The sequence below is a fragment of the Vulpes lagopus genome, chromosome 3 (genome assembly GCF_018345385.1).
Source record: "Vulpes lagopus strain Blue_001 chromosome 3, ASM1834538v1, whole genome shotgun sequence".
NCBI classification, from domain to species: Eukaryota; Metazoa; Chordata; class Mammalia; order Carnivora; family Canidae; genus Vulpes; species Vulpes lagopus.
The window spans coordinates 52,269,225-52,289,252 of NC_054826.1; the positions used below are offsets into that span (position 1 = coordinate 52,269,225).

The following is a 20,028-nucleotide window of genomic DNA, read 5'->3' on the forward strand; positions in this document are numbered from 1 at the left end:
GGCTCCTCCCCACCCTTTTTAAAGATTTTATTTATTCATGAGAGACACAAAGAGAGGGAGAGGGAGAGAGGCAGAGACACAGGCAGAGGGAGAAGGCAGAGGGCTCCTCAATAGGGAGCCTGATGCAGTACTGGATCCTAGAACTCTGGGATCACGCCCTGAGCTGAAGGCAGATGCTCAACCGCTGAGCCACCCAGGCGTCCCGTCCCAGAAAATTGGTTTTCAAATCTAATCCTAATACAGTTTTATGCTGTGTTTCCATATGTGCTATCGAAGGAGTAAAATCCTTTGCCAAACTTACTGTTCCCATGATTTTATTTTTTCCTTTTGGTCTCAACTTTTGCATTTTTTTGATTGAGAGAACACCAGTGTTCCTCATTCAACTGAGGCATAAGTAGTTTCCTCGAAGGTCATTGTGTCATGAAATACTTCTTGCTTCTCAAGTACACTATGTCCTACATTCTGTGTGTATTAGCTTTTGCTCCCAAAGACCTTATAAAATGATTATAGCTTGTTAAACTGGGAGAAATTTTTATTTGGAATTTATAGTATTTATTTTACCATTAATTCAAAGAAAAATGTACTTTGAGAATTTGACAATAAAACATGGTAAATGGGCAGCCCAGGTGGCTCAGTGGTTTAGCACCGCCTTCAGCCCAGGATGTGATCCTGGAGACCCAGGATGGAGTCCCACGTCGGGCTCCCTGCATGGAGCCTGCTTTTCCCTCTGCCTGTGTCTCTTCCTCTCATTCTTTCTGTGTCTCTTATGAATAAATAAATGAAATCTTTTAAAAAATAAAAACATAATTTTTTTGCTTAAAAGGTACCCCAAGCTCTTTATTTTTATCTTACTTTCTGTCTTTGGCATACATGCCATATACTTTTTATGTTATTGAGGTAATGGTATAAATAATTATAATTTTTGGTGATTCTGTTGAGAAAGAGTCCTTAGTTTTCTTTTCTTTCTTTCTTTCTTTTTTTTTTTTTTTTTGAGTCCTTAGTTTTCTAATGTGAAACTCACATCTCAGCCATGGCATTAAGTGTGTGTAAAGTGCTTTTGAAATTCACATGGTATGGTAGTACTGATTAGGTAAATATTCTATCTGAATATCTGTCTGGTATTCTAAACACATGTTATTCCAGGGAGATGTTATTAAAATAATTTATGATATATTTGATGAATATGCTTGATTTAGACTATATTTTAATGTTAGCTGTTTCTGTCACTGTGGGACACTATAGTTAGTTTCAATTTTATCTTTTTTCAAAAATTTTTCCCATAACTTCATATGGGCTGTGTATAAGAGCAACAAAAGTCTCTTCACTTTTGCATATGATAAATCATAGCAAATTGCTTTTAGCCTCTTGGAGCTTAAGCAGAGCTTTTTGAGAATTTCTTGTCTCTCTACCTTTGATAGTGTAGAGATAATTGCATGAAAGCAGTAGGCTTTCCTCTAACTTTTTGGTTAATATGAAGTTGTTTCTCTTTTAGCTGTGCGGTCAGAGAAGAAACGCCTTAGGAAGCCAAGCAAGTGGCTTCTGGAATATACAGAAGAATATGATCAGATATTTGCTCCTAAGAAAAAACAAAAGAAGGTACAGGAACAGGTGCACAAGGTATGTTTCAACATTTCAACAGTCTTTTCATCAATACTTTTAGGATATTGGAGTTTTATCTTCAATATCATGTTTTGTCTGTATGGGACAATATTTACCTTAACTGGTATTTTACTTTTTCCATTTTTTTTATCTCCAGCTTCTGGCACAATACTTAGAATATGCAGGAAATGTATTAATGAGTCTATGCACTGTGTGTAGTATGTGCATGTATAACTTTTTTTCTCCCTTTGCTTTCAAAGAGTAGTGATTTAGGAATACTATTATGATAAAATATTTATTAAAATCATAGAATATAAAATATGGTAGCGTCATATTTTTTAAGGATTTATTTGAGAAAGAGCATAGAGGGGAGGGGCAGAGCAAGAGAGGGAGCGAGAATCTGAAGAGACTCCATTCTGAGCACATAGCCCCATATGGGACTTGATCTCATGACCCTCAGATCACCACCTGAACAAAACCAAGAGTCAGAGGCTCAACTGACTGTGCCACCTGGTACCCCAGGATTGTAATTTTTTTTTTTAATGAGGAAAGAGCAAATATATATTTTTTAATTTTATTTATTTATTCATGATAGTCACACAGAGAGAGAGAGAGAGAGAGAGGCAGAGACATAGGCAGAGGAAGAAGCAGGCTCCATATAGGGAGCCTGGCGTGGGATTCGATCCCGGGTCTCCAGGATCGCACCATAGGCCAAAGGCAGGCGCTAAACCGCTCCGCCACCCAGGGATCCCGGATTGTAATTTTTTAAACAAGTGTTATCCTTATTTGCTTTATTTTTTAATTCAGTTGTTTTTTGATTTTTTTTTTTTTTTTTTTTTTTTTTTACTTTTGTTTTTTGAATTTTTATTTAGTAATCTCTATATCTGACTTGGGGCTCAAACTCATGACCCGAGATCAGGATTTGCATGCACTTCCAGCTGAGCCAGCCAGGCATCCCTGAATTCAATTTATTAAAGCTCTGTTACTTTAAAGTAAATTAGAGACATTTTATTTTCTATCCCTAAATAATATGCACCTCTTAAAAATAGAATATTTTCCTTCAGAAATGAATTTACTTTATCTTTTTTTTTTCTTTTCTTTTTTGTAACTTTACTGCATCTTAAGATCAGTTTAGATTATCTAATAACAAATTTGTATTCGAATTTCCTTATTTGTCCTCTAACTTTACATTGGGCTTATTCGTTTTAGGACTACACATTATATCTGGTTGTTACATTTCTTAAATTTATTTAAATCTAGTACAGTCCCCCTTTTTTTCATGACTCTAAGTAAGAGCGATACCCTTATAGTGTCCTTTTTCTAGGTATGTATGATTGCTTCTTCACTGTTGTCACTAAACTATTCTCTATCTTCCTTCTTATGTGGAAATTATAACTAACAATTTGATGGATTCAAGTAAAACAGCTTTAGCTAGATTAGATTATAGGTCCTTTTGTGTCATTTATTGTATGACATTAAAAGTTTTTCACAGGTCCTGATGGATTTCCTCTCTTTTAGGTTATATTTTGTTCCTTTTGATCAAGGAGCAGTATGTGGGAGTGCCTGGGTGGCTAGTTGGTTTAGTGTCTGACTCTTGGTTTTGGCTCAGGGCATGATCTCAGAATCCTGAGATCAAGCCCAGCATCAAGTTCTGTGCTCAGCAGGGAGTCTGCTTCTCTGCCCCTCTCTTCCTCTCCTTCTCCCTCTCCTTGCTTGTTCTCTAAAATAAATCTTTTAAATAAATAAATAGATAGATAGATAGATAGATAGATAGATAGATAAAATCTTAAAAAAAAAAACACACACACAGCATCAGCAGTATGTGTGTAAGTAACTTTGACTTCAAAAATATGTCCTCTTCTCTGTCCACCATTTCCCTGGTAATGTTTAAAAATATCAAAGAAACCTTCCCTGTATCAGTAATTTCATTAGGAGTTCAAAATAAAAATTTACAAATTTTATTATCTCTTCTACTTTTATTAGCTGGCAAGTATTCTCATTAACTGAACAACTTTATTGTCTTTATATACATGAAAGCACCATAAATGCTTATTTCTTTTCCTATTAATTTACATTAGGAATTCATTATTAGCTGCTTTATTGGTGACATACTAGGAAATCTATGTGAATGGGGAGGATTATTGTTATAGCCTTAAAGAATTTTTATAGCTTTAGTGTATCTCAATTGTACTTTTTCCCTTTTTAAAAACTTATAGTAAAATATATATAACAAAATTTATAAACACTTTTATATAATAGTTCTGTGTCATTAAGTACATTCACATTGTTGTACAACTATCACCATCATCTATCATCTCTAGAACTTTTTCATGTTCCCAAACTAAAAATCCACCTATTAAAAAATAACTTCCTTGGGCACCTGGGTGGCTCAGTGGTTGAGCATCTGTCTTTGGCTCAGGTCGTGGTCCTGGGGTCCTGCAGGGAGCCTGCTTCTCCCTCTATGTCTCTGTCCAACCCCCATGAATAAATAAAAAAATCTCAAGAAAAACCCAAACAATTTTCCACTCTCCTCTCAGCTCCTGGCAAGCACCATTTTCTTTTCTTTTCCTTTTCCTTTTCCTTTTTTTTTTTCTTTTTTTCTTTTTTTAAGAGAGAGAGAGTGAGCATATGGAGAAGAGGGACAGAGGGTCCAGTGCAGATCCTGATGTGGGGCTTGGTCTCATGACCCTGAGTTCATGACCTGAATTGAAATCAGCAGTCAGACACTTAACTGACTTGAGCCACCCAAATACCCCATTTCTATTTTCTGTCTCTATGAATTTGATTATTCTAGATAAACCTAATATAAGTAGAACCATATAGTATTTGTCCTTTTGTGTATGGCTTACTTCACTTAGTGTATAGTATCTTCAAGGTTCATCCATGTTGTAGCATGTGTCAGAATTTCATTTTTAACTGCATTATTCTTTTTGACACTGAAATTATAGCACCTTTGTTCTATGGATTCTACTTTTACTTTTTGCCCTTAGGTAAGTTCCCGTTGTGAAGAGGAAAGCCTTTTAGCCCGATGTCGATCTAGTGCTCAGAACAAGCAGGTGGATGAGAATTCTTTGATTTCAACCAAAGAAGAGCCTCCAGTTCTTGAAAGGGAGGCTCCATTTTTGGAAGGGCCCTTGGCTCAATCAGAACTTGGAGGTGGACATGCTGAGTTACCACAGCTGACCTTGTCTGTGCCTGTGGCTCCCGAAGTGTCTCCACGGCCTATCCTTGAGTCTGAGGAGTTACTAGTTAAAACACCAGGTAAGATGAAGTTGGGGGTCTCAGAATGTAAGTAGATACAATTTTAGCATGTTGTGATAAAAAGCCAATAGTGAAATCTCTGTATAACAAACTACCCACTTTTGTTCTGGGAAATCCTGAAAATACTGGCTAATTAGATATAGATAATGACCATGAATTGGTGGTACATTTCTAGAAGACATGTTTTAAAAACTCCTCTCCTTTCTCTATTACTCTTCATGATTGTTGATCAACCACTATATGAGTCAACACTCAGGATAGCAGGGTTTTGGGGAAGGACACTGCATGCTAATAAACACATGAAACTTATGCTTTAGATACTGGCTCTAACAATTCTTATGTTATTTAGGAAGTTGTTTAACTTTTAAACTTGCTTCCTCATTTATAAAATAGACATTATAATGTAATTACCTGACACATTGTAACTAGCTAAGTGTAAATATCCCCTTGAAGTTAATTACCAATTGCTTTTCACTTTTATCATTCTTTATTATGCATGTCACCTGGTGGGAGTTGGATCTAAACATATAGTCTCTAATTTACCTTCTGATTCTTGAATATTGTAGTCACTCAAGGAAGATTTTGGATGTAACTATTTTTTACATTCCCAACAACAGCTTAGGTTGGTATTTAAAAAAAAAAAGTATCCACTTGTGCTTATTAATCAAGTAAGACAGAATCAAAAAGACTTTAAAAATAGTAAAGATAGGTAGTACTATTTCATAATTTGGTATGTGCCAGACTTTGTTATTAGGCTCTTTTATATATTCTTAAGAACAGTCCTACAAAGTAAATGTGTGTTTTGTTTATTTAGGAGCAGAATAAAATTTTAATCCTGATCCTGTTATGCCCAGAACTCAGGCTCTAGTCCACCTCACTTCTCCTTTTGTCCTTATTACCAATCAATTATTATTATTATTATTTTTTACCAATCAATTATTATATAGTTCTGCTCTTTTGATTTCTCCCTTAGTCCCTTTATGATACATACACAAAGACATTTTCACATTAGTTTGTGCCTGTGTTGAGAATTGTTTTCCTATTCTATTTTATGTTAATATTTTAGAATAAATAAATCCATTCCTATCCTGTCCGTCTCCAGAAGATGATGAGGAAAACATAAAAAATATGATGACTCATTTTTCTGTGGCATGTAGATTTTTTTGAAAAATTAGTTTGTGCCCAATTTTTGAATCATCTAATGAAAAGATACATTCATTTCAGGAAATTATGAAAGTAAACGTCAAAGAAAACCAACTAAGAAACTTCTTGAATCCAATGATTTAGACCCGGGATTTATGCCCAAGAAAGGGGATCTTGGTCTTTCTAAAAAGGTATGTATCTTAGTCAATTCTACGATATGATTAAACCATATGGAAATAATGAGATTTTAAAAACAAATCTCTTGATAATATATAGCAATATTGATGCACACGTACATAGAAATTACAGAACGGCAGAGTACACTGGTTTGGTCTAAGAGATCCTCTTAGAAGCTATTTTGCATTTCTGTGGACGTGAGTTCTAGTTCATTTTAGATTTTCTTTTCAGATGAAAATGGAAAGAGCTTTTAAAATTGAGTAAAGTGTGTGTTTGTTGTCATTTCTTTTCTGGGAGAAAGAAACCTCTTAACTGCTTTCTACTTCTGTCTGTATAAGCCACTAACCAACTCTTATCCCATTGTCATGTCTGTATTAACACCTCAGAAAAGACTTGGCTCAGGTGTAAACCAGGCAGAAACGTTTGAACTTAAGTTTCTGAGTTTGGAGGTATGGGTTTTATTGACCAAGAAAGCGTCATTAAATAGTAGATACAAATAGAAAATTATTTTCCTGAATATTAATTTTTAGGAAACCTTCCCCTTCCCGTGTGTGAGGAGTAAGTCAGGCTAAGTGTTAGAAATTCAGTTGTTAGGATGCACAGATTTCCTATTAAAATTTTCTATCTTTAAAGAAAAAATACTGATTGTATTCAAATCAAAAATAATTTGAGTTTTTAGACTTACTTCCTTACCTGTAACAGGCTTCTGTCATTTAATCCTGGAACTTAATTTTCTATTTTTGTTAGATATTCATCCATCTGAATTAACATGTAAATGTAAAACTCAATTTATTTGTTTCTGTGCCTCATTTTAAAGGATGCATTATATCCTTTCATTCTTTGGTTCTTCTCAAAGTCCATCTTCTAAGATCTGCCCTAGTAAGGCTGTGATAGTTTTCTTCTGCAGTGTTTTCTTTCCGGGCTTTGTTTTATTCAAATCTTAGCCACTTGGCAAGATTGTTGGAGGAGGTACATAGTAGTACATAGTAAGGGACAGGGAAACTGTGATTCATTTGAATATTTGCAATCAGGTGATAGATTTAATAGTATTTATATAAAATAAATTATGTAAGGCTGCTATATTAAGCTACAGGTGAGGTAATAACAAATTTAAAAGAAAATCGGAATTTGGGCCAGTTTAGTAAATGATTTGTTCCCCTGTTTTATTGAGATACAGTTGACATACATAAGTTAATGATTTGATTAGCGTATATAGTGAGCCTTTGGAAATCGACTGGTATATTTTAGCTTGTTTTGACCTTAAAATTTTGGAACTTTACAGCAAGAGTAGCATTTATGTTGACTTTTTGTGGCCACTAAATTTTGTTTTAATCCTGTTGAAGAGTATTTTTATTGTAGAAGACATTTTCTTGGACTGGAACTAATTCTTTTAAGCATTAGTAGTAGGGGAATATAATGTGTAGGAGATGACTCTGAGTATTTTGTTTTGGGTTTTAATGTTGCTTTCATTTATATTAATCTATAGCTAATTAAATCAGAAAGACATTCCATGATTCAGAGCTTTCTGGTATATGTGCTGCTGAAGTGAGCACCGATTCAAAGGTTTTTTAATATTTAGAATTCATCAAGTAAGTGTAAAATCTAATGGTTATAAAAGCAATTTTATTTATTTATTTATTTATTTAAAGATTTATTTATTTAAAGATTTATTTATTTACTTATGATAGAGAGAGAGAGGCAGAGACACAGGAGGAGGGAGAAGCAGGCTCCATGCCTGGAGCCGGACGTGTGGGACTCGATCCTGGGACTCCAAGATGGCGCCCTGGGCCAAAGGCAGGCACTAAACCGCTGAGCCACCCAGGGATCCCGTTATTTTATTTTTAAAAAAATTTTATTTATTTATTCATGAGAGACGCACAGAGAGAGAGAGAGAGAGAGAGAGAGAGAGACACAGGCAGAGGGAGAAGCAGGCTCCATGTAGGAAGCCCGACATGGGACTCCATCCCGGGTCTCCAGGATCAGGCTCTGGGCTGAAGGCGGCGCTAAACCGCTGAGCCACCCGGGCTGCCCATAAATGCAATTTTAAAAAGATAGATTTTGAATATCGGGTGATATAAAATAGAACTGCAGTGATGGGTTTCTGGGAATATACCCTTTCTCTTTGTCTACTACTTCAGCCAGAGCACCATACTGTATCTGCTGGTTAACTCCTACCACCACCCCCTTAAAGGAGGATGTGTTTGTATGAGGTTTTTTTTTTTTTTTTTGAGATTTTATTTATTTATTCATGAGAGACACACAGAGAGAGACAGAGACACAGGCTACATGCAGGAAAGCCCGATATGGGACTCGATCCCGGGACTCCAGGATCACCCCTGGGCTGAAGGCAGGTGCTCAACTACTGAACCACCCAGGCGTCCCTGTGTCTTTTTGTCCCCTGAGTCTTTTGGAGCTGTGTTTTTTGGTTTTTTGATGTCTTTCCCCAGGTAGTTTTATTTCAACCCATTATTGTTAATATTGTTTTTTTTTTAATTGTTAGAAAACAGCCAGGGTTTCTGTATCTGTGATAATAGTTCAGCTTTTGGCACGTAATATAAAGTTTATTTTGTGTTCATCTGTAAATCTGTTGCATTTTGTTTACTTGTAGTGTTATGAAGCTGGTCATTTGGAGAATGACAGTGAATCACGTGCTGCATCTAGGGAGTACGGTGGAGGTGCGTATTTTTGAGATTTAAAAAATGTAGTGCAGAGTAACTATGAAGCACCTTGTCAGCTAAGTAGAAGTTGTTCCATATGTAAGCAAGACCAAGTGAGGTTGCAACTTCTAAGACTTGTATGCCCAACAAGTGCCTGACTTGCTCAGTTGGAAGAGCAGAGACTCTCAATCTCAGGGTCTTGAGTTGAGCCCCATGTTGGGTGTAGAGATCACTTAAAAATAAGTAAATTTAAAAAAAGAAAACCTTTGCTCGAAATATGCTTCCTCACATGCATGACACTAGAAAATTGGATGATCGTTTCAGTGTTAGGCTGAAATTAGTTACATGGAACTATGAGAATAAGGAAATGTTAGAAACAATAAAGAAAAATCAGCTCTTAAATTTCATATTAACTGATTTTCCAACTGTAATCATTATTTTCTTGGCTTTGATTTAATTTTATTCTATAGAAAAGAAATTGTGGAATCTGAGTTGAGAGGGAAATTACAATCCCTACAAATCAGTCTTTTATTTTATTTTATTTTATTTATTTTATTTTTTTTCAAATCAGTCTTTTATAAGTAGTCTTAGTTTCTTTTATCACATCTATGATCTTTGGTGAGTGAACATATCCTTGAAAAAGAGAGTTTATATTTGAGCCCGGTCCATTGTAATGGCTTCAAAATTTTAAGGGCTTGGAAATATTTATATATATATTTTCTTTTTTTAGAGTGCAAGCAGGGAGGGGCAGAGGGAGCAGGAGAGAGAAAATCCTAAGCAGGCTCTATGTTCAGTGCAGAGACCAACACAGGGCTCAGTCCCATGATCCTGAGATCATGACCCGAGCTGAAATCAAGCATTGGATGCTTAACTGACTGAGCCACTTGGATGTTTAACTGACTGAGCCACTCAGGCACCCTGGGCTTAGAAATCTTTTAGATGGCATTAGAGTCTGACTTCTGAAAGTTATACATGGTGATCTTGGTTCTACTGATAGGAGGAATGGGTAGCCCTTCATTCAGTAACAGACACATTGTTGGAATCTGAGCATTTCTTTGCTCAGATCCTTTGCTCAGTCCATTGCTTAGGACTATTAACTTCTAATCCATCTAAAGCAATACAGAGAGTTAGAGTATTAACCATGTTATCCTTATCTTCTAGAAAAACACGAAGATGAAAGAGGTGGCAGGGTTGAAGGACTAAATCCAGACCTGATCAAATTCATTGCCATACTACCACCTTGTTATCCACCCCAGATTTTCTCCATGTCAATTCTTTTTACCACTTAGATCATTCATCTGCCAGTGCTGTTTATTGATTAGTGTCATTTCTGAGATATTCGCCCAAATTTGAGCACATGGCATCAGATGTGGTCTGCCAACAAAGGGTTAGTTATAGTAGTTCTCATGGGAAGGTTATAGTACAGGTTAATTTTTTTTTTAAGATTTTATTTATTTATTTGAGAGAGAGTGCATGAGTGAGTGAACGAATACAAGTGGAGGGAGGGTAGGGGCAGAGGGAAAGGGAGAATTAGATTCCCTGCTGAGCAGGGAGCCCAATGCAGGGCTTGAATTCCAGGATCCTGGGATCATGACCTAAGTTGAAGGCAGATGTTTAACTGTTTGAGCCACTCAGGCACCCCTTCAATGAGCACATCTTTAAATGTGGCCAATGATTATTAAGTTTTCTAGTAAGTAAATCTAGTAATATGTTAGCTTATGTTAACCTCATGTGCATATATAATTTCATAGACTCCCCGGTCTGCTTGCTTGCTTGCTTGCTCGCTTTATTTATTTATTTATTTGCTTGCTTTAAAAAACTTTTCAAAATAATATCAGCCCTTATATTTTTGTAGTTCAATTTTTGTAAAATGTACAGCTTCCACTTTATCTTTTGTAAATTTCATCTAAATGTTTCAGTTCCTGAGAACTTCGAACCTTTATTCTTCTATCATATTAGTTCTTTTAGTCATAGACAGAAGCTTTGATAGCAGAGCTTCTTCGTCTCCATCAGGCAGTCTCAAGAAGAGAGTACTAAGCTAGTTTTCCAAAGTCTAGTCTTCATGTTGATACTTAGCCTAATTACCTTGGAACATTTTTTGATATATCACTCCAAATTCCTCTTGATAGTTCTATAACAAATATATAGTAGGTAATGAGGGAGTGATTGGATTTTCATTTTGTAAATATTCCAGATTAGATCATATATTTATTTTATATTATTGGATGTTCAAGATTGTATTATTGTGTGAATACTTTTAAGCTACTAAATGTTTTGGGGGAGATTTCTCCTTTCCCCAAGCCAGATTTTTGTATTTCAGCTTTTTATCTTAATTATTAAATCATATAGTGATATGATTTACTGTCTTTAATTGTGGAGATTAGATTTTAGTATCTTTTCCTGACTCCTAAATGTATTTTCTCCCCATCTCTAGGATAGTAAAGTCCTTTGAGGAACTCTGAAGTTTTTCATTTCAATCATGTAAAATGAAATTACTTTAACCTATGTATTCATTTACTATTTAATCCTCATGAGACAGAATTTTTGTATATGTAGATATTTCCCCAACTAGTTATATAGTCATGGGTAAGTCTCCTCCTCCCTGTGCCTTTTTCTTCATCTACAGTAGTTGAGGAATTAAACGGACTCCAAGATTGGTTTTTAATTCTCTTTTTTTTTTTTTTGGTTTTTAATTCTTAATATTCCATAATTCTGTGAGGTCCTTTTAGTTGAGGATAGGAGTTTTTGGATGTTTGAGTAGCCAGCAGGTAACACATGTTTTCCTGTTATAGGCGCTGCCAAGATATTTGATAAACCAAGAAAGCGAAAACGACAGAGGCATGCTACAGCCAAGGTGCATTGTAAAAAAATGAAAAATGACGACTCTTCAAAAGAAACTCCAGGCTCAGAGGTATTATTCAGTTCCTCATCTTTTGACCTTGCAAAGAAAATCTACTTTTCACAGTAGAGGCCACTCCCCTTTCCCTTGAGTTTACTTAAGAATATAATGTTCTACTGAAGCAGCTCATTAATAGCTCTAAGACATATAAGGCAACTATAGATGTGATCTTTTTAAAAGATCACATCCTATGCTCCAGGTGTCTGATAAGTTTTATAACTGTTTCATCACGAAGTAAGCCTTTTCTAAAACCAGAGAGCACAATACCAAGTAACCATATGATCTGAATGAACTTGCATATTTTCCTTTAAAAGTTGAGACGGCTACAGTTAGAGGGGAAAGTCATTTGCTTATTTCTTGAGACCATCAACTGTTTAATTTTAGAATAATGTTTATAAACATTGGCTTTAAGGAAACAAAGGTAGATTTAAAACCATTTCCTTATAGAGCATCATTGCAGTCATGGATGCTATGTCTGGCTTTTCAACTCAGGTTAAAAGAGAATTAGAACAAGTGAGGTCAGCATTACACATTATGATACAGAGTGTTTCTTTCCAGGATAATTTGAATAGAATGCCCAAGGGGGCATTATTTAGGAAACACTGATCTTGGAAGGACAAATAAGTAATCAAATAAACTTAAGAATGTTTTCTCTCCCTTAGTGAAACCTTAAAATGGAACAGCTCAAAAAGTTCCAGTGGAACAGCCTCAGAGCAGTTAGTGGCAGGGCATGAGGCGCCCACTACCCGCCCAATCACAGCAGGGTTAGAACTAACATTGCATGCAGTCCGCCCGCGTGATTGGCTGAACATCTGTAAGTGCTTAATGGCTAGACAAATAGCAGCTCAGAGGGAGGGGGTCAGATGGAGGAGACATCAATAATACAAATGTGGGACATTATTTTTTCTCTGCAAGGGAGAACTGATGACACACCGAGCGGCTGCAAGCCCCAAGGAGACTGTTGAGGAGAGTGTAGAGAACGATCATGGGATGCCGGCATCTAAAAAGCTGCAGGGCGAACGAGGCGGAGGAGCTGCACTCAAGGAGAATGTTTGTCAGGTAGAAGATGTTGACCACTTGAATTTTGATTGCTTGCTTGTCTTATAAGTGAAGCCTTCTCCATCTCTTGATAACCCATTCTTGATTAGAGTAAACATTTTCCTCTATGATTCCAAAGGAAATTATCCTTTTAAGAATTTCCGTCTTTCCCCTCCTCACAAAAAGAGAAAGAAAAAGAAATATTTAGTGTTGCTGGACCACTTGCCTTTGTTGCCCATGAATAAATGCGTTGAAGCAGGCCTGAAACAGATGGGAGAAGGTGAATTTGTCATTGCTTAAAGGATCATTTTCCTATAACTCTCATGGTGTGAGAGTCTCTGGGTTTCTAAGGAATGTTGCAAAGGAAATTTTCAATTTGAGATTTCTTTTGCTTTAAAGTAGTGACTTTAGAGTACCTACCACCTGTTTTTTTATATTTATTTAATAGGTATTTATACAGTGTTTATTATGTGTCAAGAGTTTCTACCACCTTATGAATATTCTGAGGATGCCTGGGTTAAGCAACCCACAATTGCTTGTGGCTCCAATCATGACCACAGGGTCATGCGATTGAGCCCCCACTCCATCTCTGAGCTGGGCATGGAGCCTGTTTAAGATTTTCTCTCTCCCTCTACTGCCCCCCCACCCCTCCCCCTGAAAAGAAATAAAAGATAATAAAATTTTAAAATAAAAAAAATAAAACTTTTACAAACACTACATCATTTAGTCCTAAACAGTATTGTAAAGTAGATTACTATTATTATCCTCATTTTTATAGGTGAGGAAACTGAGGCACAGAGATGTTACCTAACTTTCTTATAGTCACACAGCAAAGCTAGGATTCAAACTGAAGCAATCTGGGTTTAGAATCTTAACTACTATGTTGTGTTGCCTCTTTATAAATAGGCTTCATCAGATTTGGGAATAGAGTCGATTAAATGGATCTTTTGGTTATGTTCTCCTTTTATGGGCTTAATTTACCTTTGTAAATTCTTAAAAGCTGGCCTATAAAAAGCTGAAGATATTAGGGTTTTTTTTTTTTTCTTCTGATTGAAACAGCTAAAAAGTGAAGTAATACAAACCCAGAATATGCTATGATGAACAATAGAATTTCAACTCTGTTTCTTTGTTTCTTCATTTTCACTATTATATAAAGAAGGTTGATCATATTCAGAGCAGTACCCCAAACACAGTGTTAGTCCTCAAAGACTATGTGGCCAGAAAGATTATCAACAAATGGTTGAAGGGTAGTTGTCTTGTGGTCCTGGATTATTTGGATCACTCTTTGTTTAATTCTGTTACCTTTGTATAATTTATTAATACCATTTCCTTTAACTCAACATGGTTATCAGTTTGAAAGATGAATCATATGGTCATCTTAGTTAAAGGGTTAGTCCATAACATTTGTTTAATTTGAAAACATTCTTTGATATATACTGTAATTGAAGTTTTCCTGTTTAAATGATGAAGGTATATTTGTTTATGTACATAAAAGCTGGTATCACTGCATTGTGAATATACAAAACCAAATACATAATATTTATGGCATTTGTCAATTTTTTTGTGTGGGTAGGGGATAACAGAAGAGGCAAAGTGTGAGACTAATTTACACTATAGATAGATTAAGACCTTTGGATCTGTCTGCTCTTACTCCCTGGCTGCCCCTGGCATGTTTTTCTCCAAAGCTCTCCTACTCAATTTTTTATATAAGCTTTGGTGTTATAAATGGCCAAGACTTGTTTCTTTGGGTTCTTGAAGATATTAAACTTGCCTAGTTACCTCCCCTCTTTCTTGTCTTTCACAATAAGACTCTTTTTCATTTTTGGTATTTTCCTGCTAATCACTATGTGGAAATGAGTCAGGATGTTAGAGGAGTGAAAGTAACAAATATTGGGAATTTGCAGAATTTTCATAAATCTTTGAATGTTTTGAAAGCAACAGAACCAGATTTTTATTTCCTAAAGCCCTATCATAAATGACACCTTGTCTTAGACAAGAGCATCTCAGGAAGGTAACCTCTCTGAGATGGTTATAGATGTATCTCAAAGGTTGTTTAAACCTTGTTTAGAGCCCTTTTGGGACTGTTACAACCCAAGTCTAGCACACCAGTATCTCTTTGCTACTATTCTCACCTTTCTCATTCCTGAACTCATATTCTGTGTAGTAATCAAAGGGATCTGTTTTTAAATGAATATCTGATTTTAGCCTTACCTTGTTAAAGCCCTTTAATGGCACATGTTGTAATTAGAATAAAATCTGTAGCATAATGTGTAAGGCCACATAATCATGCTGTTGCCTTTTTCTTACCTCATCTTCTACCACTTCTAGCATTTGTTCACATTAGTCCACTGACTTTCCTTATGATTCTCAGACATGACATGGTTTTTCCTATCTGTGGACTTTCTGTATTTGTCTTCCTAGTATTTGTGTCGGATCACTTGACTCACTTGTAGTTTAGAACCCTGAGAGGCCATTCCTAATGGCCAAAGTAACTATTTGAATTCTGTACCTAATGCTTACCATTATCTGGTATCTTTCCTGTTTGTTTACTTGTATTTTAGTCCTTAGATTATATGAAGCACGAGAGCCAGAGATTTTGTGGTACCTGGCATAGAGGAATTAATCGCTAAATATTGGCTGAATAAATGGTGGGCTTTCTTTTTGGAAAGCTGCTGCTTAATCTTTGCCTTCATGAAGGCCTTCTGCTTAGGACTTTAAAAATCCGTTTTTCATAGACATACCTGTTTTCTTTCTCTTAACAGAACTGTGAGAAACTGGGTGAGCTGCTGTTATGTGAGGCTCAGTGCTGTGGGGCTTTCCACCTGGAGTGCCTTGGATTAACTGAAATGCCAAGAGGAAAATTTATCTGCAATGAATGTCGCACAGGTGAAGTAGATATAGAAGGGTTTGCTTTCAGAAATGGTTTGAATTTTGAGTTTTTCAGGAAAAATTCCCAACATTTATTGGAGACAATTTTTTATGATACCGAGCTAATTGCTATAGACACAAATAGGTGCTGTGTGATCTTTGTAGAAAAGAATACCAAGTGAATAATGAATGGATAGTATAATATAGTGCAAAAAGGATTGTAGTAGAGATACTTTTAAAGTGATAATTGAACAAAGATGAGCCAGTTCCACAGAGGAAGAGAACTGAATTTGGCTTTAAAAGAGATACGGATATTGGCATGGGGAGGGGAAGGACAGAAGGTCCAGTAATGAAAGTATAGAATATTTGGGGAATAGAAGGCATAGGTTAGTGTGTTTAGAGTTTAAGATGCTTTAGAGAAGAGGCATTGATAGTGACAAGGAGGATTTCTGGATTACTGGTGATGTTGTATATTTCTTAAGCTGAGTGGCAGTTACATAAGCCTGTTTTCTGTATGATTAAAAAAAATGAACTGTACACTTAGGATGCTGTACTTTTCGGTGCTTTGTCATGCATCAATAAAACTGTTTACAGAAAAAATAAAGAAAGAGAGAGAAAGAAAGAAAGAGAGCATTTTGAGAGTTAGAATAAATAGTTTGGGTCCGAAACTAAGAATGGTCAGGCGGAACCACCTGTAAAGTACCTCACAGGCTGTGCTAAGGAGATTGTTCTTTCTTCAGCATTATATGTGAATGTTATAGCATTTAAGTAGTAAGAAAAAATGGGGGCTGAAAGCTATTACATTAAAACCATAAGTGTGAATGATCCTGCCCAAGTAGAAAGCATCTGTAGAATGAGAAGAAGACCAAAAGTACTCAGGGGATGCCCACATCAGAAAACTACTGAGGGTGAGGAGGAGCTAGTTGACTGTGAATCCAGGGAGAGTGGGGTGTCATTAGCAGGGGCAGATGTGGCAAAGAGTCTAAGGACGTTCTGGGATGATAAGAGGCTGTTATATTTGGCAGTGAGAAAAGGCTTGACTTTCTGCCAGAGGATACCACACTAAACCTGGTTGAATGGCCAATGGATAATAGTATACACTTTTTACAGAAGTTTGATATCCTTGGGAAAGAGGGCAGTAGCTGAAGGGAGGAAATTATAGGATCAAGAGGAAGAACATCTTGTGCGTTTGTAGGATAAATGATAAGAACCATGTAGGGAAATAAATTCCTCCAACAGAAGAGGGGATAATTAGTGGAGTACAGTTACAGAGACAGTAGAGAATAATCTTGAAGAGACAAAAAGATAAGATAGGAATGTACCTTGGAGTTGTGAGGCAAGATAAGGAAGCCAAAGTTTTTTCTTTAGTGAGAATGATGGAGGAAAGGTGGTTTCTAACTTGAAGAGTAAAGAGTGTAGGTCTAGAGTATCTGCTGTGAGAATTAACTTGTGTTTGAAAATAAGTGGCTGTGTCATATTGAGTTTTTATCTCCTCTTTCAGCCACTACTTTTCACACTGTGGGAAACAAACGCTGGAAGGCATGATAGTGGTGGGGTTAATTTTGCCTCCTGCGCAGTGGCCTTTTGATCATCATGGGAAATAGTGCCATCTGGCCCTACAAATGAAATTTAGAAAAAAATTTTTAGATATGTGCATATCTCTTATCCTAATCTTAGAAAGATCTTGCCTTTTATGCAGAAATCCAATTTTGCTGATCTTTATTATAATGTGATTTTCTATGAACAAATTAAGGCAAAGACATTTAAAAAAAATTAACCTTACTGAAGTATAATTTACTATAAAATGCACTAGTTTTAATGTATGTTTTGATTGGCTTTGCTAAAATTTATATACACGGATTAACCACAACTACAATGAAGATTTAGACCATTTCCATCACTCTAGAAAGTTCCCTTGTATTTAGTCCCAGTTGATCCTTATGCCCTTCACTCCACCCCAGTTTTTTCAGGTAAACAACGATCTGCTTTCTGCTACTACACATTAGATTTGTCTTTTTGAAGAGTTTCATATGAGTGGAACAAAATGTATGTAGTTTTTTGTGCCTGGCTCAGCTTAATGTTTTTGACACCTGTCTATGTTGTGTGTGTATCAGTGTTCATTCTGTTTCTTAATACAGGTTTATTGAGGTATAGTTGATGTACAATAAATTGCACCAAGGGTAGTTTGCTAAATCCTTACATATTTGTTACATATACCTGTGAAGCCATACCTCAGCATAGCCAGTTTGAGATTCAACATTTTCGCAGGTTATAGTTACAGCTGAACTGTTATTTGTTATAGCTGAAGACCAGAGAATTCAGCTGTAACAATCAGAGTTCTTTCCTTTTTATTGCTAGGTAGTATTCCATTGTACAGATGCTTCACAGTTGGATTATTCATTCATCTATTGATGTACATTTGAGATGTTCTCAGGTTGGGGTATTATTAATAAAGCCACTGTGAACGTTCAAGTCTTTGTATGGACACGTTTTCTTTTTACTTGTGTTAAATTAAGTATCTAAGGTTGGAATGGCAAGGTAGGTATATGTTTAACTTTTTAAGAAACATCCAAAGTGTTTATACCATTTTACATTCTCATTAGTAATGTGTGAGGGTTTCAGTTCTTCCACATCTTCATCAACACTTGATGTTGTCAATCTTTTAAATTTTAGCCATTTGGACAGATGCATAGTGGTATCTCATTGTGGTTTTAATGTGCATTTCTTAATGACAGATGATATTGTGCATCCTTTTTAAAAAAAAAAAAAGATTTTATTTATTTATTCATTGGATACAGAGAGGCAGAGACACAGGCAGAGGGAAGAGAAGCAGGCTTCATGCAGGGAGCCCGATGTGGGACTTGTCACGCCCTGAGCCAAAGGCAGAGACTCAACCACTGAGCCACCCAGGCATCCCAGATATTGTGCATCTTTTTAATGTGCTTTTTTGCTGTCATCTTTGATAAAATATCTGCTCACATCTTATTTTGTTTGCTTGTTTATTTTATTACTTTTGAGTTTTAAGAGCTCATTATACATATCCTGGATACAAGTTCCTTATCAGATCCATACTTTAAAAATTATTCTGCCAATCTGTGGATTGGTTTTTATTTTCTTAATCGTGTCTTTTGAAGAGCAGTTTTTAAAATTGTAATGAAGTTTAATTGTAATGAACAGTTCATCAGGTTTTTTTTTAGAGCTTTTTGTTTTGGTGTCATATTGGAGAAATCTTGTATAACCCAATGTCATAAAGCTTTTTTTTCTTTCTAATGAAAATTTTATTGTTTGTTTCACTCTTATGTGTAAGGTCTATTTTTGAATTAATTTTTATATATGATGTGAGATAAAGAGTTGTTATTTTTGAGGGTAGGAAATTTTACCCTAGTTTTTGTCAAGATGAATTGAGTAAGAATAAGGGAGTCTTTTCTTTTCTTTTTTAAAGATTAAATTTATTTATACATGAAAGAGGCAGAGACAAGGGCAGAGGGAGAAGCAGACCCCGTGCAGGGAGCCACATGCAGAACTCAGTCTCGGGATTCCAGAATCATGCCCTGAGCTGAAGGCAGACGCTCAACCACTGAGCCACCCAGGTGTCCCAAGGGAATAATTTCTTCATGTTTGCAGCTCACCCTATTTTCCTAATGTGGAGTGACCACACTATAATTTAGGTTATTCCAGTTTAATATTGGCATCAAGATAGTAAGTAGTTTGCTTGTTTCCAAATGCATAATTAAAAATTTGTCCTAAAATCATTATTAGTTGAGTGATCTTACTGTTTATAGGTTAAGTGGGTTATTTTAATGATTTCCTATTTTCAGCAAGTGTCAGGCAAGATTTATGTTCAGGTCTGTGTCTCAAGCCTGGGCTCTTTCTCATACATCATACTGCTCTCAGAGAGAGGTAGTTGTTTGTTGTTTTTTTCCCCTATTCTTAAACTCTATATTACCAAAATCCTCAGACATTTAAAAAAATAGAACAGTATAAAGAATTCTCATGTATTTATCATTTAGCCTTAGTAGTTACCAGTTTTCTGCCTCTGTTTACCTATATATTTCAAAAGTCCAACACAACTTAAAAATATATATATTTAAAAAAAATATATATATATATATATTTAATGTGTAGCAGAATTATACAGTAACTTCCATGTGTCACCTACTGCCCCTTCCCGTTATCAGATTTTCCCATTTGTCTCAAAGATGTCCTTTTCAGTATTTTAATCAAGATCCAAAAAAGTCTGTCTTTATTGTACTTTTTGATGTCTCTTAAATTTCTTTTAATCTGCAACAGTACACCCCCATCCTGTTTTTTGTTTAGACAGTGGTCATTTGTCCTGCTAAATTTTCCATATTGCAGATTTGGTTGATTGCATCTTTGAGGTGTCCT

At 35.8% G+C, this 20,028-nt stretch overlaps 1 protein-coding gene across 10 annotated transcripts in view; it reads left to right on the plus strand.

The window, feature by feature from the left end:
• NSD1 (nuclear receptor binding SET domain protein 1) overlaps positions 1-20,028 on the plus strand; it is a 154,835-nt gene that overhangs the window by 96,916 nt on the left and 37,891 nt on the right. For all 10 annotated transcript variants that reach the window (XM_041749928.1, XM_041749934.1, XM_041749932.1 and 7 more), the window contains 7 exons: positions 1,493-1,617; positions 4,590-4,860; positions 6,085-6,194; positions 8,789-8,855; positions 11,630-11,748; positions 12,652-12,795; positions 15,537-15,660. In XM_041749928.1, the coding sequence (XP_041605862.1) occupies positions 1,493-1,617; positions 4,590-4,860; positions 6,085-6,194; positions 8,789-8,855; positions 11,630-11,748; positions 12,652-12,795; positions 15,537-15,660 (960 nt within the window). The remainder of the gene's footprint in view (positions 1-1,492; positions 1,618-4,589; positions 4,861-6,084; positions 6,195-8,788; positions 8,856-11,629; positions 11,749-12,651; positions 12,796-15,536; positions 15,661-20,028) is intronic.